Source organism: Rhinopithecus roxellana, chromosome 4 (genome assembly GCF_007565055.1).
Source record: "Rhinopithecus roxellana isolate Shanxi Qingling chromosome 4, ASM756505v1, whole genome shotgun sequence".
In the NCBI taxonomy this organism is placed as follows: domain Eukaryota; kingdom Metazoa; phylum Chordata; class Mammalia; order Primates; family Cercopithecidae; genus Rhinopithecus; species Rhinopithecus roxellana.
In genome coordinates, this window is record NC_044552.1 from 12,706,949 (window position 1) to 12,729,188 (window position 22,240).

A 22,240-nucleotide genomic window follows, 5' to 3' on the forward strand; every position below is an offset into this window, starting at 1 on the left:
AGTTGAAGATATGTATTTTCTATAATACAGCAATTTCACTTCGAGGTGTATCCTCAGAGCCTAGACAAAAATTTTTACATTGGCATAGAAGGAAACATGTTCACTGCAATGCTATTTTTAAGGGCAAAATTAGAAGCAACTTAAATAGCCAACAAGAAAGGAATAAAGCGTAATCTTTCAGTATAATGAACTACATATATGTATTTATATGGCTAAGCTTTGAAAGCAAAATTTTGTGTGAAATAAAGACTTTTTTTTTTTTTTTGAGATGGAGTCTTGCACTGTCACCCAGGCTGGAGTGCAGTGACATGATCTCAGCTTAATGCAACCTCCGTCACCCAGGTTCAAGTGGTTCTCCTGCCTGAGCCTCCTGAGTAGCTGGGATTACAGGCGTGCACCACCACACCCCACTACTTTTTGTATTTTTAGTAGAGATGGGGTTTCACCATGTTGGCCAGGCTGATCTCAAACTCCTGACCTCAGGTGATCCACCCACCTCAGCCTCCCAAAGTGCTAGGATTACAGGTATAAACCATTGCGTCCAAGACTTTTATATGGATGTAGATATAGTGATATGGTATTTATGTAAAATATAAAAGCACATAAAACAATACTATATATTAATCATTCACCTGAAGTGTTGCAGGGTATTTTGGAGTTTGAGGGAAACAGTGACACTGGACATCTATCAGACCCCCACAATCTGTTAGCTGTAGTTTTTACTATAAACCCATACTATAGTCCTTCCTATGATGTCTTATTTGTAAAGGTAGGTTTTTGGAGGTTGCTATAATAAAAAGCAAGTCCTGCATGAAAATCATTGTGGAATAGGAAGTGAGAGTGGTGGTCTCCAATCTGATTCCACAGTTTGAGGTGCTGTACGATGCCTCACAGTGTACATCCAAGTAGTAAAGTGTGGTTGTTTAAGAATAAAATATTATATTTTTCTTTTAGTTTATGTGTATTTTCAAACAGCTAATAACTTAGGACAAATACTAGTTTGAACTTAATTATTTACTAAATGGAACTTAAATATTCCTTTGGTCCAGAGGTACTGTGAAAAAAAGTACTAAGACATTAAGGGTGTCACAAAATGAGTAAATCTGGGAACTTTATTATTTGGGAATGATTATGTTGATAATGATTATGTTGATTCTTTTTTGCTTCTGATTTTAAAAAACATTGCACCTGCATAATTCGTCATATTGAAAAATAGTACAGCATAGCATTTAGAAGTAGTAGTCTAGAATCTCAGCAGCACTGCTTAGCAGGTCTGTGACCTTAGACAAGTGACTTTAACATCTCTTATACTTCAGTTTCCTTATCTTTAAAATAGGGATAATAGGCCGGGCGCGGTGGCTCACGCCTGTAATCCCAGCACTTTGGGAGGCCGAGATGGGCGGATCACGAGGTCAGGAGATCAAGACCATCCTGACTAACACGGTGAAACCCCGTCTCTACTAAAAATACAAAAATTAGCCGGGCATGGTGGCGGGTGCCTGTAGTCCCAGCTACACAGGAGGCTGAGGCAGGAGAATGGCGTGAACCCGGGAGGCGGAGCTTGCAGTGAGGGGAGATCGCGCCACTGCACTCCAGCCTGGGTGACAGAGTGAGACTCCGTCTCAAAAAAAAAAAAAAAAAAAAAAAAAAAAATAGGGATAATAACAGTACTGACATCAAGGGATTTTTGTGAGATTAAGCAAGTTTATATGTGTTTTCTATTATACTATCCCTGTCCTTTTGAAACATTTTATAATTTAAAACATCTTAAAATTACAGTACAACAAAATAATTTTGAAGATATCTTGAAATTTATTGTAATTGTATTTGACCAGAATTACATATAACAAACTTTTTTGTAGCAGTCATTTGGGGACTTCTTTCCCCCATGTAAAAAGTTTTGTTTTGTTTGCTAGCATAAAACCATGCTAAAATTCACACAGTAAATAAGGTTGAAATATTATATAATTTGTAAGTGGCTACAGCAGTTTATTTGATAAATATAAATATAACTGTTACCATCCAAGTTCATGGTGTACTCATTTTTATTTCCTTCTTTCTCTTTCTTATGAGGCAACAACATTGAAAATTACTCAAAGAATGTACTAACTCAGCCAGTTGACACCATCAGCATATCTTCCTTGAAACAATTTGACACCGCTTGCAAATTTCACTGGGTAGAAGCATTTGATGATGAAATGACAGAGAAACCAGAATTTCAAAGTCAAGTTTATAATTATGCAAAAGACAATATAAAGCAAGACTCATTTAAGGAAGAAAATCCAGTGGAAACTAGTGTTTCTGCAAATACAGACCAACTTGGTAACGAGTATTTTAGACAGCCTCCTCCTAGAAGCCTGCCTCTAATCCACTGCAGTGGAGAGACCCTGAAATTTCCAGAAAAATCACTGGCTAAAAGTACTGCCAAGGAATCTGCCCTCAACCCTAGCCAACCTCTAAGCTTCTTGTGTAAGGAAAGTGTACACAATAATATTGTAAAACCATTTATAAAGAGAATAGTTCTAACCTAGTTCATCTGAGAGTTAATTATAAAGCAGAGGGAGGTACGATTGTGATAGTCAATAAAGCCTGTGGAGTATTAAAGGATTCGTTAAAAAAAATTATATATATATAATCTGAGACTTTTCCAAGTAGTGCTAAATCACCCAGTTAGCATGAGGGACTTTGCTTCTCCGGGGAAAATGCATTCTGAGATCTTAGCCAATTCAGAAATAAATTTTTCTGGTAAAAAAAATAATCCTCAAGTCCATACTTGAGGATTAGCTCTACCAAATGGTAATTTCTCTAAGGTTCAGGACTCTTGTCTTACCCTCTCATGCACCACAGCGTCTATATGGTTCCTTGAATGTAATAAGCTTTTTTAACTATAATTTTTTTCATCAAAAGCAAGTGTATTAGAGAAGTAAAGAAACAAAAGAATGGCTGCTGTGTAGACAGAGCAACCTGAATATAATAAGCTTTTATATTTGTTGAATCAAACTGGCTGGCAGTAGCAGAGTTTACAGTAATGGAAAGGTTAAGAAGAGGAAGGAGTACTGAAGCACTAATTAATTTTTCAAGAAAAACAAGATTTGTCTGTCCTATTGGATTTCTATTGACAAGCAAAAAATACTAATTTTTCTACTAAAGTGAAAATATTAGTTTATCATTTGGTTATTGATTCCGAGCACACATGTAGTATCCTCAGAGCACTGAAGATACCGACAGTATATATTCTCTGTACTTTCTGAACAAAAAAATTAAAAATACTAGGAATTGGTATGGGAAAATAGATAAAATTCAAGAATAGTATAAGTAATACCTTTTCTCTTTTTTTTGTTGTTTTGTTTTGTTTTTGATATGGAGTCTCACTCTGTTGCCCAGGCTGGAGTGCAGTGGCATGATCTTGACTCACTGCAACCTCTGCTTCCTGGATTCAAACAATTCTCCTGCTGCAGCCTCCTGCATAGCTGGGATTACAGGCATGTGCCACCACACCTGGCTAATTTTTTTTTGTATTTTTAGTAGAGACGGAGTTTCACCATGTTGGCCAGGCTGATCTTGAACTACTAACCTCAAATGATCCACCCGCCTTGGCTTCCCAAAGTGCTGGGATTACAGGTGTGAGCTACCACACCTGGCCAATAATACCTTTTCAATGTGAGTTTGATGGGAAACACTATGACTATAAAGCCTTATTTACAAGTATGAGCATTTTCATTTTTTTGAAAGTAGATGACAGCACTTGAAACTTATTTGCTTTGGGAGGCCGAGATGGGCGGATCGTGAGGTCAGGAGATCGAGACCATCCTGGCTAACACGTCTCTACTAAAAAAAAAAAAAAAAAAAAAAATAGCCGGGCGTGTTGGCAGGTGCCTGTAGTCCCAGCTACTCGGGAGGCTGAGGCTGGAGAATGGCGCAAACTCGGGAGGTGGAGCTTGCAATGAGCTGAGATCCGGCCACTGCACTCCAGCCTGGGCGACAGAGCGAGACTCTGTCTCAAAAAAAAAAAAAAAGAACTTCATTTGTCCATGTTGATTTCTGGAAAACAACATTTAAAAAATCAGCCTAAATAGGGTTTCTCAAGATTGTTCTTTCCTCTTTCCATTGCATTTAGCCATTTTCCATTCAGTCAAAAGATACTTTTAGGCATCTATTACATGCCAGGTCTGTACTACGTATTAGGTAATGGTTAGAAAACAGACAAAAAGATGTAGTTCTTGTCCTCATGAAAACAACATCCTACTAGAGGAGGTAGTCATTAATCAAATAATCACACAAATAAATGTGAACTTGCAACTATGATAAGATCAGTAAGTTATGTGAATAAAGTTACATACAAAGTATATGTAGAGCATGTTATATAAAGTTACTACATATGCTATGATGCTATATAAAGTTAACGTATAAACTTGCAACTATGATAAGTGCTGCAAATATAAGTAGGATGGGCATCTATGATTAGGATACAACCCTGATCAGGGAGTCTGGGGAAGGCATCCCTGAAGAAATGATCATTGAGCTGAGCTGTAAAGGATGAGTAGGAGTGAATTAGGCAGCTAGGGGTAGGAGAACATGCCACACAGAAGGAATAATGTTTGCAAATCCTGTGGCCGCAGGAAGCATGGTACCTACTGGGACCTGAAGGAAGCCCTGAGTCCAGGAAGATCAGAGTTGGAGGAAGGAGGAGGGGCATAGCAGATGAAGACAGGTGGTGCGGGCCAGCTACTGCTTTAGTTCATTCCATACTGCTGCAACTATATCACAGACTGGGCAATTTATAATGAATAGAAATTTATCTGGCTCACGGTTCTGGAGGCTAGGTCCATGGTGCCAACATCACACGAGGGTCTCTGTGCTGTCATTTCATGATGGGAAGTGGAGGGGCAAAAGAGGGTGAGATCAAGGGAGCAAGTGGAGGCCGAACTCACTTTTATTTATTTATGTATTTATGTATTTATTTATTTTGAGATGGATTCTCGCTGTGTTGCCCAGGATGGAGTGCAGTGGCGCCATCTTGGCTCACTGCCACCTCCACCTCCTGGGTTCAAGCGATTCTCCTGCTTCACCCTTCCCAGTAGCTGGGATTGCAGGCATGTGCCACCACGCCCAGCTAATTTTTTGTATTTTTAGTAGAGACAGCATTTCACAGTGTTAGCCAGGGTGGTCTCAATCTCCTGACTTTGTGATCCACCCACCTCAGCCTCCCAAAGTGCTGAGATTACAGGTGTGAGCCACTGTGCAGCCCCCAACTCACTTTTGTAATAAATCCACTTGTAATAACTAACACACTCCTGTGATAACAACATTTAGTCATTTTTATTCACCTCTTACTAGGCCCCATCTTCCAACACTGTTGCATTGGGGATTAAGCTTCTGGCACATGAACTTTAGGGAATGCATTTAAACCATAGTAGATATCAAGAGCAAGATATTAGGGCCTTGTAGGTCTCAGTAATGATAGTTATCTTTATCCCAGAACAATGAAAAACCATTAAGATGCAAGGTTCTGCAGAAGGACGAACTCAAAAAACAAAATACAGAAGTCCTTGTCTCTAAATTCCACAGAATTATACAGCGCACCACTACCTGTTACTGGGTTTTTATTTATTTATTTTTTACATATGAGGTCTTGCTCTGTTACTCAGATTGGAGAGCAGTGTGATCATGGCCCACAAGAAATCCTCCTGCCTCAGCTTCCGAAAGAGCTAGGACTACAGGCACGTGCCCCCACACCTGACTAATTTTTAAAATATTTTTTTGTAGAGATAGGGTCTCACTATGTTACCCAGGCTGGTCTCGAACTCCTGGCCTCAAGGGATCCTCTCACCTTGGGCTCCCAAAGTGTTGGGATTACAGGTATGAGCCACTGTGCCTGGCCTGGGCTTCGCTTTTTGTTTGTTTGTTGTTTTTCTGAGTGGAGTCTCGCTCTTGCCAGGCTGGAGTGCAGTGGCACCATCTCGGCTCACTGCGGCCTCTGCCTCCAGGGTTCAAGCAATTCTCCTGCCTCAGCCTCCTGAGTAGCTGGGACTACAGGCGTGCACTGCCAGAGCCGGCTAATTTTTTGTATTTTTAGTAGAGATGGGGTTTCACCATGTTGGCCAGGATGGTCTTGATCTCCTGACCTCATGATCCGCCCACCTCAGCCTCCCAAAGTGCTGGGATTACAAGCATGAGCCACCGCACCTGGCCCTGGGTTTTTAATGTCATATTCATTTCACCATTTCTTACCACAATGTACTGTCTTTTTTATTTTTGTTTATTTTATTATTACTATTTTTTGAGACAGAGTCTCGCTCTGTCGCCCGGGCTGGAGTGCAGTGGTGCAATCTCAGCTCACTGCAACTTCCACCTCCTATGTTCAAGTGATTCTTCTGCCTCACTCAGCTTCCTGAGTAGCTGGGATTACAGGCATGTGCCACCACGCTTGGCTAATTTTTGTATTTTGGGCAGAGATGGGTTTTACCATGTTGGCCAGGCTGGTCTCAAACTCCTGACCACAAGTGATCTACCCACCTCGGCCTCCCAAAGTGCTGGGATTACAGGCGTGAGCCGCCTCGGCCGGCCTATTGTCCTTTTGTAACCTCCCTGAAACCTGTATCGTCAGCATAAAGTCAATCATGAGGCATGTTCTTCTGCCATTCTGATGTTCCTAAGAGTCACAGAATAATTAGAAAATAGTCTAAATGTGGAAAAAAAAATATTCAAAAGAGAAGAGACCTTCCCTAAAAATCCAAACTTTTGGCCCAATAATAAAATGTAAAAAAAAAAAAAAAAAAAAAAAGAGAGAGAGACCTTGCAGTCTATAAGGTAATTGATAGATTTATTTGTCTGAATTCATTTGAAGTCAAAGCATCTTATATGTGTGCAGGGAAGTTTGCATGATAGAAAATGGTAAGAGGATAAAAGTTTAATTTTCCTTTTGTCAAAGTAAATGGGATATATATCTGTCATATACCTACTGCCTGTGCTCTGCTGTGCTGTTAGGTGCTGTACAAACATTTAGCAATTAATACATAGGTATTAACTTTTGTTAATAGGCATTATTATTGGAAGTAGGTAGTATCGTTACTTTATAGTGGAGGAAACCAAATAGGGGATCTACTAACAGAATTCAAGGCCAGCCCTATGTGACTTGAAAGTTCATGATCTTTCTACTCATTCACACTTACTTTGTTTATTATAATTTACAGACTGCAGTTCCTTCGAAAGAAATACAGAATTATGGGGAGATTCCTGAGATGTCAGTCAGTTATGCAAAGGAAGTCACAGCAGAGGGTATGGAGAGGCCAGAAATTGTCTCAACTTGGTCTTCGGCAGGCATCTTCTGGAGGAGTAAAGCATCTCGGGAGAACTGTGAGATGCCTGACATGGAGCAAAGTGCTGAAAGCTTACAACCTGTTCAAGAGGACATGGCTTTAAATGAAATCTTGCAGAAATTAAAACATATGAACAGAAGGCAGGAGGCGCAAATCCAAGAACTCCAGTGTAGTAACCTGTATTTAGAGAAGAGGGTTAAAGAACTACAGATGAAGATTACCAAATAGCAAGTGTTCACTGATGTCATCAATAAGCTAAAGGAGAATGTTGAAGAATTAATTGAAGACAAATACAAAGTAATCCTAGAGAAAAGTGATACCAAAAAGACATTGCAGAATTTGCAAGAGATTTTAGCTAACACCCAAAAACATCTTCAGGAATCCAGGAATGAAAAGGAAATGTTACAGCTTCAATTTGAGAAGATCAAGGCTAATTATGTGCGTTTACAGGAAAGGTACATGACTGAAATGCAACAAAAAAATAAATCTATAAGTCAGTATTTAGAGATGGACAAAACCTTAAGCAAGAAAGAGGAAGAGGTAGAGAGACTACAACTCAAAAAAGAACAGGAAAAGGCCACAGCTTCTGCTTTGGACTTGTTGAAACGGGAAAAAGAGACCCAAGAGCAAGAGTTCTTGTCTTTACAGGAGGAATTCCAGAAACGTAACAAGGAAAACCTGGAAGAAAGACAGAAACTGAAATCTAGACTTGAGAAATTGCTCACTCAGGTTAAAAATTTGCAATTTATGTCTGAAAATGAAAGAGCTAAGAATATAAAACTTCAGCAGCAAATCAACGAAGTAAAAAATGAGAATAAAAAACTTAAACAGCAGGTTGCAAGGAGTGAAGAGCAAAATTATGTCCCTAAATCTGAGACAGCTCAGTTAAAGGAGCAATTAGAGGAAGTCATGAAGTCAGATATTACCAAGGTATTGATACACATTCTAAATCTCTAATGCGGACTTTCAAGAGTTTCTAGTGGTCTGGTGATGCATATTTAGATGTGGCACTTACTTGTATTTGTTTGCAGAAATAATTCTTAAAGAAAGAAACAGATCTCAGCACTTTGGGAGGCTGAGGCGGGAGGATCTCTTGAGGCTCGGAGCTTGACACCAGCCTAGGCAACATAGTGAGACCCCATCTCTACAAAACATTTTTTATATCAGCCAATCTGCCATGAATGGTGGTGTGCGCCTGTAGTCCTATCTATTCGGGAGGCTGAGACGGGCGAATTGCATGAGCTCAGGAGTTTGAAGCTGCAGTGAGCTATGGCTGTGCCAGTGCACTCCAGCTTGGGTGACAGAGCAAGATTCTGTCTCAAAAAAAAAAAAAAAAAAAGAAGAAAGAAAAACAAAAAACAGATATGGAAAGGAAAATACACCACAGGTTTGGAGAAGTTTATTTGGGTTCATGAGTATTCAAAGAACAGCTCTTCCTGCCTTCTTGTGATTATTTTGGTAGAGGTGGCAGTTCACCTGGGAATTTTGTGGGTACTCATTGCCAGTCATCAACAGCATCTCCCAGCAGTTAACTTTTTTTTTTTTTTTTTTTTTTTGAGACAGTATTGCTCTGTTGCCCAGGCTGGAGTGCAGTGACGCTATTGTGGCTCACTGCAACCTCTGCCTCCCAGGTTCAAGTGATTCTCTTGCCTCAGCCTCCCGAGTAACTGGGATTACAGGCACATGCCACCATGCCCTGCTAATTTTGTATTTTTAGTAGAGATGAGGTTTCACCAAGTTGGCCAGGCTTGTCTCAAGTTCATGACCTCAAGTGATCCACCTGCCTCAGCCTCCCAAAGTGCTAGAATTACAGGTGTGAGCCACCATGTCTAGCCCCAGAGTTCCTTTGAGGAAAGATTTTCTAAGTCATCTCTCAATCCTATTCATCAACAAAACAAAATAATACAATTGCATGTTTGGTTTACAAGGCAAAACAAACCTATATCATATGCTAGTTTTATGCATTTAAGAACAGCATCAGAACCATATCAATATGTTTGGAGAAGCTGTAATCCTTTATTATATGTAGTTCAAAAGGCTTTTTTTGGCAGCCAAGAACCTGGAAACACATTGTGGAAGCACTAATTTTCACAAGACAGAGCAGATCTATTTCCGTTGTGTAGGCCTTAAAGTATGTATAGTAAAATCTTAGTAACTGATTCCTTAGAAAGAAGGCTAATCTGAACTAGAAAAATGTGCAAGTTAATTTTTTGTATTTGTTTTATTTATTTATTTATTTATTTATTTATTTATTTATTTATTTATTTATTAAGACAGACTCTCACTCTGTTGCCCAGTCTGGAGTGCAGTGGTGCGATCCCCTCTCACTGCAACCTCTGCCTCCCAGGTTCAAGTGATTCTCCTGCCTCAGCCTCCCGAGTAGCTGGGATTATAGGTACACACCACCAAGCCCAGATAACTTTTTTTTGTAGGTTTGGTAGAGACAGCGTTTCGCCATGTTGGCCAGCCTGGTCTGAAACTCCCAATCTCAGGTGATCCACCCTCCTCGGCCTCCCAAAGTGCTAGGATTACAAGCTTGAGCCACTATACCCGGCCTATTTTTGTATTTGTTTTAATAACTTGAACTGAGCTGATGTTACCTTAAGATGTCGTTAGTGGACCCTCTTTTATGAATCTGTAATCATTTTAATTTTTCTTTAGATTTTACTGTTTTTAAGGATTCTTAGGAAAATATTCTTTTCCTAAATTAATCTAAGATCTAAGAAAAAAGGATTATCTAAGCTAGTGATTTTCAAACTTGAACATTCTTCAAAATTCCCTGAAATGCTTGTTAAAACACATATTGCTGGCCCTACCCTAGAGTTTCTGATTCAGTAATTCTGGGATGGGGCCTGAGAATGTGCATTTCTAGCAAGATCCCAGTTGTTGATGCTGCTGGTCCTGGAATCACACTTTGAGAACCACTGACCTAAGCCATCTTAACTAGAGCTCCTAACCAAATCATGATGAATTTTGAATTGGTAAGCTCTAAATGAGTTAGTTTAATTGTACAGAAATTTAGCATGGTATATAATTTTCTTCTTGAGCCTTTTTTTAAGTTCCTTATTTTATTTTGATTAATCAATTTCTCTAACACTCTGAATTCATACTTACTCTGCTTATAGTTTTGCTTTTCATGAACTCTAGTTCTGTCTTCTCAAAGTATGGCCTGGGAGTATCTGTGAAGTCAAAAGTATTTTTATAGTAATATTAAGACATTGTCGCCTTTTTTACTCTCATTTTTTCACAAGTGTACAGTGGAGTTTTCCAGAAGCCACACGATGTGTGATGATGTAATTGCTCTCACGGCTGATGGAATGTGTGAAGCAAATATGAGAATCCAGCTATCTTCAATTAAGCCAGCACTGAAAATATTTGGAAAAAATGCAAAACAGTGCCATTCTTTTCACAAATATTTTGTTTTGAAAAATGTGGTAATTGTTCTATTTAAAAATTGTTGTTAGTTGGGCACAGTGGTTCACACTTGCAATCCCAGCACTTGGGAGGCTAAGGCAAGAACAGTGCTTGAGCCCAGTAGTTCAACACCAGCCTGGGCAACATGGTGAGACCCCCATCTCTACAAAAAATATGAAAAATTAGCCAAATGTGGTGGCATGCACCTGTGGCTTCAGCTACTGGGGAGGCTGAGGTAGGAGGATTATGTGAGCCTAGGCATTTGAGGCTGCAGCAAGCCGTGTTCACACTACTGCCCTCCAGCTTGTGTGACAGAGTGAGACCCTGGCTCAAAAATAAATACATAAATTGTTATTTATGTTTATACATAATGGATTTATTGCTACTTTAAAAGAATTAGTAAACAAATATTTTAAAATATTCTCAGTTTTAATTTCTAAAGGGATCCTAAGATCAAGAAGTTTGAGAACTATCACCCAAGGTTTTTAAGAGTGGCATTTTATACAGCATTTTACTTAAAAGATATTTCAGGTTCTTCGTCATTTTTTGATAAATCTGAATTACGTGCATGTAGCATACAAAAACGACACATTCTAATCTGCTCCTGGCTTGCTCACCTTGTGAAGAAGAGAGCCTGAATCCTGCAGATATAAAAAGATCTTCTCGACTGGCCTCCAGAATGCACAGTGTTCTGGCTCTGATGGTGGGACTTCTCAAGTGCCAGCTAATAAAACACATATTAGATATTTTAGTAGGGGAGGAATAAATAATAGGGTTGGACTAAAAGAGAGGCAATAAAAGGAATTAAGTTGTGGAAGAGGAAAATGAAGAATTGAAGATGAAATACAGACCCCTAAGCCATCCATCCAGCCCTTCTTCGCCCCATGTCTTCTTTCTGCTTTTCTTTCTTGAACACTGAATCCTCACAAGTGTACAGAAAGATAAAATGTAACAAGATAAAAAGAACCCCTTTCTTAAGTACTTCCCACGTTTTAGGGATGCCTTCCCAGAGCAGTAGTCTTGTGCTCTGGTCAGTCTGTGCCCAGTGATTAGTGATTATTCACGTTAATGAGCTGTTTGCCCAATCTGAAATACCACTTTTGGTTAGGAGCCGGGGAAGGGCAGTGTAGAGTTTTGTCCATTAGTAGAATGAAAAGTGAAGTTGCTGTCAGAGGAGTTCAGATGCTGGCTTATCATTTCCTAGCTGTGTGACTTGACCAAGTAGTGACCTAACCTCCACTTCAGCTTCTTTATCTTTAAGATGGGGAAATGATGCTTCGGTCCTGGGAGCTTTTTCTTTTTCTTTTTTTTTTTTCTTTTTTTTTTTTTTTTTTTTGAGGCGGAGTCTCGCTCTGTCGCCCGGACTGGAGTGCAGTGGCCGGATCTCAGCTCACTGCAAGCTCCGCCTCCCGGGTTTACGCCATTCTCCTGCCTCAGCCTCCCGAGTAGCTGGGACTACAGGCACCCGCCACCTCGCCCGGCTAGTTTTTGTATTTTTAGTAGAGACGGGGTTTCACCGTGTTAGCCAGGAGGGTCTCGATCTCCTGACCTCGTGATCCGCCCGTCTCGGCCTCCCAAAGTGCTGGGATTACAGGCTTGAGCCACCGCGCCCGGCCCCTGGGAGCTTATAAGCACTGCATTTAATGAAAAAAACAATTAAGGGACATGCACAGCCAGGTGGCTCACGCCTGTAATCCCAGCACTTTGGAAGGCCGAGGCAGGCGGATCACCTGAGGTCAGGAGTTCAAGGCCAGCCTGGCGAACATCGCGAAACCCATCTCTACTAAAAATACAAAAATTAGCTGGGTGTGGTGGTGGGTGCCTATAATCCCGTCTACTTGGGCGGTTGAGGCAGGAGAATCGCTTGAACCCAGTGGGGAGAGTTTGCATGAGCAGAGATCGCGCCACTGAACTCCAGCCTAGGCGAAAGAGCAAAACTCTGTCTCAAAAAAAAAAAAAATTAAAATTAAAATTAAAAGAATGAAGTCTTTCCGTACTAACCCTTTATTAGATGCCTTCTGATGAGTAATTGAGGAATAGAGTTCGATATGATTTTACCTCTTTTGATTTGCTTACTTACTGAAAGGAGATTTGTTTTTGTTTCATATGCATGTTTTTTACTTCCTTTTAACTTTAGTAAAAACTTTTTCATCTAGCTTCTGAGACTTATCCTTAGGACATCACCAATTCTGATGCCGAACATTTCAAAGAGAGTGAGAAGGTTAGTGATATAATGCTGCAAAAATTGAAGAGCCTCCATCTTAAAAAGAAAAATTTAGATAAAGAGGTACTATATTTATTCTTCATCTAAAATTTATATTATTTTTAATGAAAAAATAGTTAAAAGGTAGTGAGGAAGTAACTCTTAAAGTTGGAATGATTTAAAAAATTTTTGGGGGGGACTAGATAACTTTTACTGTGCCCCTCACTAAAGAGAAAAAATGTTCAACATTTGACTTGTTTTATTGCTTGTCTATATTGGAAAACCTACAAAAAATTTAGTATGATAATTTTTTTCATTTTTGCATGGCACTACTGATTCCCAAAGGGTCATTTATTTTGATTTTCCTATAGCGATTTCAAACTTCATCCTTTGGAATAATGGAAACATTTAAAACAATTTTATTTCTCAGGTGGGTGAAGGGTGAGTTCAGAGGTTCTTGACTTTTGTTTAGTTACTTTTTTCTTTAATTTTTTTTTTTGTTTTTTGTTTTTTGTTTTTTTTAGACAGAGTCTTGCTCTGTTGCTCAGGCTGGAGTGCAGCAGCATGATCTTGGCTCACTGCAGCCTCCACCTCCCAGATTCAAGCGATTCTCCTGCCTCAGCCTCCCAAGTAACTGGGATTACAGGTGTGTGCCACCACGCCCAGCTAATTTTTGTATTTTTAGTAGAGATGGGGTTTCACCATGTTGGCCAGGCCGAATTTAATGAAATGCAACCATCGAACTCCTGACCTCAGGTGATCCACCTGCCTTAGCCTACCAAAGTACTGGGATTATGGGTGTGAGCCACCGCACCCGGCCTCAAGTATGCTTTTCTAGGCATTGTGGAATGGAGATTGAAGGATAAAATGAAGAGAATTAAATAGGGAAGGTGATAACAGGATGTCAAATTGTACCATTTTGAATCTGAGAGGAATGCAGAAATGACAACTTTTTCTGGCTAAGGAATCAAAATATATTCAAACCTGGAATCTTGGATCATAACAAATTCAGTTCTGTAGCACTTCTCCGAACTGATGTCTTGCGGGTATCCTGAAGAATCTCTCTGCCTCCTAGCCAGCCTGTAAAGGATAGGACCAATGTATGAGCATAGCCATGCAGAGAAACAACTGGCCTCCACTTCTCTAAACAGCTTTCAAAATTAAGCCCAACTGAGGATATTACAAAAATACAATTTCAGGCTGCGCACAGTTGCTCATGCCTGTAATCCCAGCATTTTGGGAGGCTAAGGCAGGCAGATGGCCTGAGCCCAGGAGTTTGAGATCAGCCTGGGCAACATGGGGAAACTCTGTCTCTACAAAACATACAAAACTTAGCCAGGCGTGGTGGCACACACCTGTGTCCCGGCTATTCTGGAGGCTGAGGTGCAAGGATCACCTGAGCCCAGAGAGGTTGAAGTTGTGGTGAGGCAAGTCTCAAAACCCTGTCTCAAAACAAACCAACAACAACAACAAAAAGCAAAACAACAAAACAAGAAACCAAAAATATTTCTTTCAGATATCTATGCTCTTTCGGTTAATTTCTGTAATTACTGAAGTACTGACAGGTGATATGATGCGTGCAGTTTGATTCAGTGAAGGGGGATGGACAGAGGAGGGCAGTGATTGAGGATACAAATGACATTGACCATTAGCTGTTAATTATTGAAGCTGAATGATAGTTACATGGGGTTTATTAAAGTTTCTTCTCTATTTTAAATACTGGAAAATGTTCACAATAAAGAATAAAAAATATTTTGTGCACCACACTTCACTAATCAGTTTAAATATTGGATATTAAGGTTATTATTATACTGAAGGAACAAATAAGAAATGATTATAAATTATACCCAGATTTGGCTATTTTTTTTTTTCTTTAAGGAAAAATTTTAATAGCCTGACTGTAACAACAATTGTATGTTAGGATAACTCCTTGGAGACTCCAAGACCACCCCCAGGTTTGATGATTAGCTGAAGGACTGTGAGTCGTCCTCATAGCTATGACTTACCACAGCAAAGGATACAACGCAAAATCAGCCAAGGGAAAAGCACAGGGGCATCGTCTAGAGGAAGCAAAACTCAGGCTTCCAAGAGTCCTCATGGAGTCACACGGGATGCATTTCATTCCCCCAGCAATGAGTTACAACCACAGGTGTGGAAGTGTCATCTACCAGTGAGGCTTCTTAGAGACCCAGTGCCCGGGGTTTTTACTGGGAGCAGTTCACATACTGGGAGCAGTTCACATAAGCACCCTCTGCCTAGTACGTGCCAAAATTCCGGATCCCTGGAAGGAAAGTAGATGCTCAGCTTAAGTCCCATGCTTTGGGCAAGTAGGTTAAGCACCATAAGCCATTTACATCAGAGAATGGTGGAAAACTTCCCACAGTCCAGCTTTCCAAATGCCAGTCACAGGGCAGCCTTGCCAGCAGGCCTCTCTAAGCCTCGCAGTCTTGGACCTGCTGTGTGAATTATTTTCCTCACGAGAGCTGTAAAAATATATTTTTGTATGTTTTTTGAAGACTGTTAGACTGTGCATGGTTGGATTTTTATTTTATTTTGTTATTATTATTATTATTATTATTTTGAGACAGAGTGTTGCTGTGACGCCAAGGCCGGAGTGCAGTGGCGCCATCTCGGCTCACTGCAACCTCTGCCTCCCAGGTTCAAGCAATTCTCCTGCCTCAGTCTCCTGAGTAGCTGGGATTACAGGTGCTCACCACTATGCCCGGCTAATTTTGGTATTTTTTAGTAGAGACAGGGTTTCACCGTGTTAGTCAGGCTGGTCTTGAACTCCTGACCTCAGGTGATCCACCCCCCTCAGCCTCCCAAAGTGCTTGGATTATAGGCGTGAACCACCATGCCCAGCCCGGTTTGATTATTTTATTATAAATATTAGAGTGTAGTTGTATTTCCTCTCTAAAATACAGAGTGTTTTCCTTTTCTTAGCTACTGAAACATAAAGATAGAATCACAACCTTTAGAGATTTAATTGCTAAGGAAAAAGCATTTCAAGATGATGCTATTAAGGTGAGCTTAATATTTACTATGTACTATCTTTAACATAAAATATACATTTTCAGATATTTATGCTCTGTTGGTAAATTTGTTGAAGTCCTTCTAGTACTTAGTTCTACACTTTTATTATTTCAGCCACATAATCTCTTTGATTTTTAAACTAATAAGTATTTATTGTCAAGTATTCCAAGGAGTATGAAATGATTGAAAGTGAGAACAAATATATTTAATCTCAGGTCACAGACTGTGATTCAGATGAAGCCAAGAGTATCAGAGATGTACCTACCTTTCTGGGAGCCAAACTGGATAAGCACCACAGTCTAAATGAGGAGCTTGATTTCTTGGTAAGAAAGACCTTTTGTTACCTTGCTATTATTTTTATACACGACAATATTTTACTAACAAGTTTAAGAAATTGTCCTTCAAAAAACTGGCTTATTAAAACGGCCATACACTGACATCATGGCATTATTATTTACCCACAAGAATATAGAATTGAAGTTTGCATTTTTGGGTTTTGAAATTTTAAATATTGTCCCACCTCATTTCTGTTTAGACTAATCAGATTTATCTCCTTCCAAATGCAGAAATTAAAAGAAAAAGTGCTGTTTTTTCATAGTAGATGAAGTACACTAATACTGTTGCATATGCTACAGTAATAGCTGTGTACAACACCATGGTTAAGGTGTGCTTTAGGCAATAACACTCATAATGTATTTTAGATGGTATTGTAAAGATAAAGGCAGATAAAATAGGAAAAATGTGTTAAAAGAAAATGAAAATGTGATCTTAGAATCTAGATAGTTATAGAGCAATTTCGGAACTCAGTTGGATCTCACTAAAATGAAAACGTCTGATTAACATAAGGAATTTTTATAGGAGTTAATTAGATAAGTCTACCATCATATTTTTTAAATGGTTAAAAGCAGCATGCTATACCAAATTCATTACATACAACTCACCTTTAATAGAAAAGAAACTGTCTAATAACATGAAGTTTCAAAGCTTTCCTCTTTTCTAATTTTTTTTTTTTTTTTTTCATTTAAGAAGTAATTATTGGCTGGGTGCAGTGGCTCACACCTGTGATCCCAGCACTTTGGGAGGCCAAGGCAGGTGGATCATGAGGTCAGGAGTTCAAGACCAGCCTGAACAAGATGGTGAAACCCCATCTCTACTAAAAATACAAAAAATTAGCTGGGCGCGGTGGCAGGCATCTGTAATCCCAGCTACTCGGGAGGCTGAGGCAGGAGAATCGCTTGAACGCAGAGGGCAGAGGTTGCAGTGAGCTGAGATCATACCACTGCACTCCAGCCTGGGCGACAGAGTGAGACTCTGTCTAAAAAAAAAAAAAAAAAATAGTAATTATTATTGACTTCTCAGAAAAGATTAAACATGCTAATCACTAAGGAGCTAGAAAGTGAAACAAAACATAAACCCTACTACTAAGGAATCTAGAAAAGAAGATACATAAATAACTGTTTATCAGGAGGAAGGGGAAAGTTTTTAGAGAAGAGGTACAATGACTGGCATCTAACAGAGTGGATACTTGTCTGAGGACTAGAAGAGGTTATTTCTAAGTGCAGGTTATGAAAGAGATGGCAGCTGGGTCTTAAAGACCAGTAAAATTTGGGCATAGGGAACTAAGAGGACAGCATACAATACATTCTGTTGTCCATTAGCAGTACCTATGCTTCAGGCCCTGGTGATACAAAGATGATGAGAGTGACCAGTAGTGTTCCCAGCAGTGGGAGCTGGAATGGGAACAAGGTCAGAAATGGTAGAGTGTCAAACATACCATATCACCTTTAAAACGCACTGTGGGCTTTGCTGTACAAACCCTATCTCAGAGTATCCAAATAATTGATGAGGGAGAGTTCTTTATTGAAGAATGTAAGCTATTAAAAGCCGAAGAAAAGATAAGTTTAGAAAATTATATTTTGCACTCCTGAATAGATTAAGGAATGTAAGCAGCTATCATAATGGCTGCTAAAACCTTTAGGTTCAAGATTGATAAGGAGTTTTTAATGAATGAGTCATATTGACCAATATTTGAACCCACTGATGAATCTCAGCCCCACTAATGGTGAGACGGGCAGACCTGTGCCCCTTGACATGGTGCAGAGGAAGCACACGACACCATCCACAAGGCTTCTTACCAAAACTGCTGAATGTAAAAGCTAGCTTATAGACCTAACTACCAGCAGACAGAAACTACAGTGGGTAAAGAAATGTACTTGATCATACCATAATGACAAATCCTAAAGGTGGAGGACTCTAATAAATAAATAATTGGCACAAGAGAAGGGAAGGAGAGGGAATAACTGTTACAGACTAAGAGAGGCTAGAGACTTAAAGGACAAATCAGCCAGAGGCAGTGTATGAAACTCAACCAACCACTATAGAAAGACATTTGTGAGATAATAGAAAATTGAACTCAGCATATTAGATAATATTACAAAATTATTGTTGATATTATTGATTTTAATAGATGTGATAGTGGTATCATTGTGTTTTTAAAAGCCCTTATCTGTTAGTATTACATTTGCTTGTTTGTTTTTAGAGATGGAGCCTCGCTCTGTTGCCAGGCTGGAGTGTAGTGGCACTGCACCCTCTGCCCCCCGGGTTTCAAGGGATTCTCCTGCCTCAGCCTCCTAAGTAGCTGGGACTACAAGCACCCACCACCATGCCCAGCTAATTTTTGTATTTTTAGTAGTTTTGCCACGTTGGCCAGGCTAGTCACGAACTCCTGAGCTCAGGTGATCCACCCGCCTCAGCCTCTCAAAGTACTGGGGTTACAGGTGTGAGCCACCACACCCATCCTGTTAGTATTACATTTTGAAAAGTATTTATGAATGAATTAATATGATGACAAGGTTTGCTTTAAAGTACTCCAGGAGAACAAAAAGGTGGCGTAGTAGGGGTAGGAGCAGAGTTGGAGAAAGATAAAACAGTAATGGAAAATGTTGGTAATTGTTGAAGTTATGTGATGGAAACATGGAGGTCCATTATGTTATTCTTCAGACTTGCATGAAAGTTTTCAAGATAAAAAGAGTTTTGTTCTTATTGTTTGGAAGTGCAGAATGTACTCCAGAGATTCACACCTCATTCTGTAAGGAACTCCGGGCCAGTAAGGTGTGGCCGCTGGAGTGCAGGGTGATGCTCATGCTTCCTCTGGCACGTCGTCGTGTGCTTCTCTCATGTCCTTCTGACCCCTTGCTGTTGGCACCTCTTCACAGTTCTGACCCTGCCATCTGCTCCATTTACAGCCTGTCCTCCTCCATTCTGAGACAGGGTCCTTGACTTCAGCTTTGCCTTCCTACTGGCTCGAGCATCCTGGGTGTTTAACTCTCAAGTGCAAAATGTCTCCTGGTCCAGGAAGACCTTGCTACAGTCAGAGATTTGATCACTGGGAACAAGGCAAAAGTCCATTTAATGATATTGATGTTCAGAGTTCAAATAGGCTTATAGTGAGTTCCTCCTAGATCCCATCTTCAGTAAAATAGATACCTTTTAATACAAATGAGATATCCTCTCACTAGTATTATCGAGTAGTTAAAATTTAAAAATCAAAATCTGTCCTAAAACATACCACTTCAATATGGCAATCATATATTATGTAAAACATTTACCTAATTTATTATTTTGGTAGCCTTTAAAATTAACAGTTTGTTACATTGTAAAGAAGTCACAAGAATAAGAAAGGAATAGGCAAAGTAGAAAATTACTGCTCTAGGAAAAATTTTCCAAGTGAGCCAAAAGAAAACAATCAAAACCCAGTACCTTGCAGTCCACTTGAACGACAGAAGGTACCCGCCAGTATCTGAATTTGGCCCGGTGTTACCTTGAGTATACTTTATAGTTTGCCGGCCTCTCTGCCACTGACCAACCTTCTAAGGATGAGACTAGAGTCATCACTAGAACTTGGGTCACACAGGTGGGAGGGCTGTCCTGCTGGATGGAATCTTACATTCTTAGTTTACGTAGATGTCAACTTTACCATCTGTTTTCTTGTTCTCTCAAGCATCCTGGCATTTTACAGTAGTTCTTCTGATACTCTGACCCTATCCCTCACCTTCCTGGTTGTGATTTTCCTAATTTCCTTTCTAAAGCAAGAGTGGGAAACAATATTTGCACCATAGATCCTTGCTGAAGGATATCACATCAATCTATTTCCTGACCAGCTCTTGGCAAGAGCTTCAGAGCTCTTGTATCTCTGAAGGATTATCTTTGCAGTTCTTTTGTTCCTCTAGTAGTAATCCTCAGTTTAGAAAAAATACATTTTACATCTTGATGGAATACCTATATGCACACACACACAGCTAAAACATTGGGTTTTAAAATTCTGTTTTGTTCTGTTCCATTTCTTTTTTTATGTTGGTCATAAATTCATTTTACCACTTAATAAAGAGTCATATCCTGAATCATGTTCATGATCTGAAAGCTGCTGCTTGGAACATACTATCTCAGCCCTCACAGAATTGCTTTTACTGAGTTGTGCTCTGATGTTAGACCCTCAACAATCCTAGGAAACATCCTTCTCATTTGCTACAGAGACATGGTTGTTTCACTTGGGTGAGAACTTCCTTAGAGATCTTGGGCCCACTAGGACAAGCTCCTCTTTTAGAAGCAGGTATATTTTCATAACATAAATAATGACAACCAGATTTGTCATTATTTATGTAACTGACTAGATTTCCATTTTGTTTTAGCTATGAAGAAGTTTATTAATAAATATGGCACTGGAGTGTAGGTCTTAGTTACCTTTGTATCTGCATGTTGTTACTCACCTGCTCTATATATTCTGGCTTAATGTTTAGTTTCTGATTGACATTGCATTTGTTTGTTTGTTTTTCGAGACAGAGTCTTGCTCTGTCATCCAGGCTGGAGGGCAGTGGCATGATCTTGGCTCACTGCAACCTCCACCTCCTGGGTTCAAGTGATTCTCCTGCCTCAGCCTCCCAAGTAGCTGAGAATACAGGCATGCACTACCCCACCCGGCTAATTTTTTGGTATTTTTTAATAGAGATGGGGTTTCACCATGTTAGACAGGCTGGTCTTGAACTCCTGACCTCAGGTGATTCGCCCACCTTGGCCTCCCAAAGTGCTGGGATTACAGCCGTGAGCTGTCGCGCCCAGCCAGGTTTATATTGTATTGTATGTACACAACCTCAAAACCTTTATGTGGAGAATTGGAAACTCAGTCAGCCAATTTTCTTACCATATCTCAATCTGCAAGCCTAGTAATAATGATGGCTGATTTATCCACTGTTCATGGTGAATGTTATGTGTACCTTGACATACTTTCCCTCTAAGTTGACACTACCAGAATGTAAGACAACCCTATATGAGGAAAATGTGTTAATGCAAGTAAAAGCCTCTTAGCAAACCTTGAATTACCACCTAGATAGAGCTAAATACCCTGGCTTCACCATATGGCCAGGCCGCCTGCACCTCAAATCGTGGAGGGCCTTGGTGAACCTCATAACAGGTGTATCGTAGCAGGATAATGGCACCCCCAAAAACTTCCACACCATAGTCCCCAGAACATGGCAGAATGGACTTTGCAGATGTGATTAAATCAAGGGCCTTGAGATTCAGGGGTAGATTATCCTGGATTGTTAGGGTGGGTCCAATGTAATCATGAGTTCTTAAAAGTAGAGGACCTTTCCCAGACATGTCAGAGGGAGATATCACTATAAAGAATATTCAAAGCTATAACATTTGCTAGCTCTGAAGATGAAGAGAGGGGACCTAAGCCAAAGATGTGGGCAGCATTTAGAAGCTGGAAAGTCTCCCCTAAGGCCTCTAGAAAGGAGCACAGCCCTGTTGACACTTTGACTTTAGCCCAGTGAGACCTGTGCCAGACTTCCCACCTACAGAACTATAAGACAATCACTTTGTGTTGTGTGAAGCCACTAAGTTTGTGGTAATTTGCTACAGCAGCAACAGAAAGTGAATACAAGATGTATTGACCTCAGTTTTATAGTGATTTGGATTTCAGTGCCTCATAATACATTGAAGCAAATTAATATATTATTAACTTGGAACTGTGTCCACAAATTTGGGATACAGAGAGGAGCAAACCTGGGATATGTTTGGAGGGCTCATGACTGAGCAGTCTTACCTGGACTGGGTGAACCTCATCTTGGCTTCTCTGCCTCTCGCTGGCTGTCATCCATGCTGCCCAGGGAGCAGCTCTCCAAGAGGACTTCCTCCTCTGCTATGTCAAATGTCTGTTGCTGTGAACATGACCCAACATGGGTGTCCAGCCTCTGCCTAACTCACCCCTGCC

At 40.0% G+C, this 22,240-nt stretch overlaps 1 protein-coding gene across 1 annotated transcript in view; it reads left to right on the top strand.

Annotated features, from left to right (window-relative positions):
• Positions 1–22,240, top strand: part of CAGE1 (cancer antigen 1) — a 59,466-nt gene that overhangs the window by 8,446 nt on the left and 28,780 nt on the right. Inside the window, 6 exon segments of the mRNA XM_010381701.2 lie at positions 2,074–2,480; positions 7,194–8,249; positions 11,308–11,484; positions 12,910–13,020; positions 15,880–15,960; positions 16,185–16,292. Coding sequence (XP_010380003.2) covers positions 2,074–2,480; positions 7,194–8,249; positions 11,308–11,484; positions 12,910–13,020; positions 15,880–15,960; positions 16,185–16,292 — 1,940 coding nt within the window.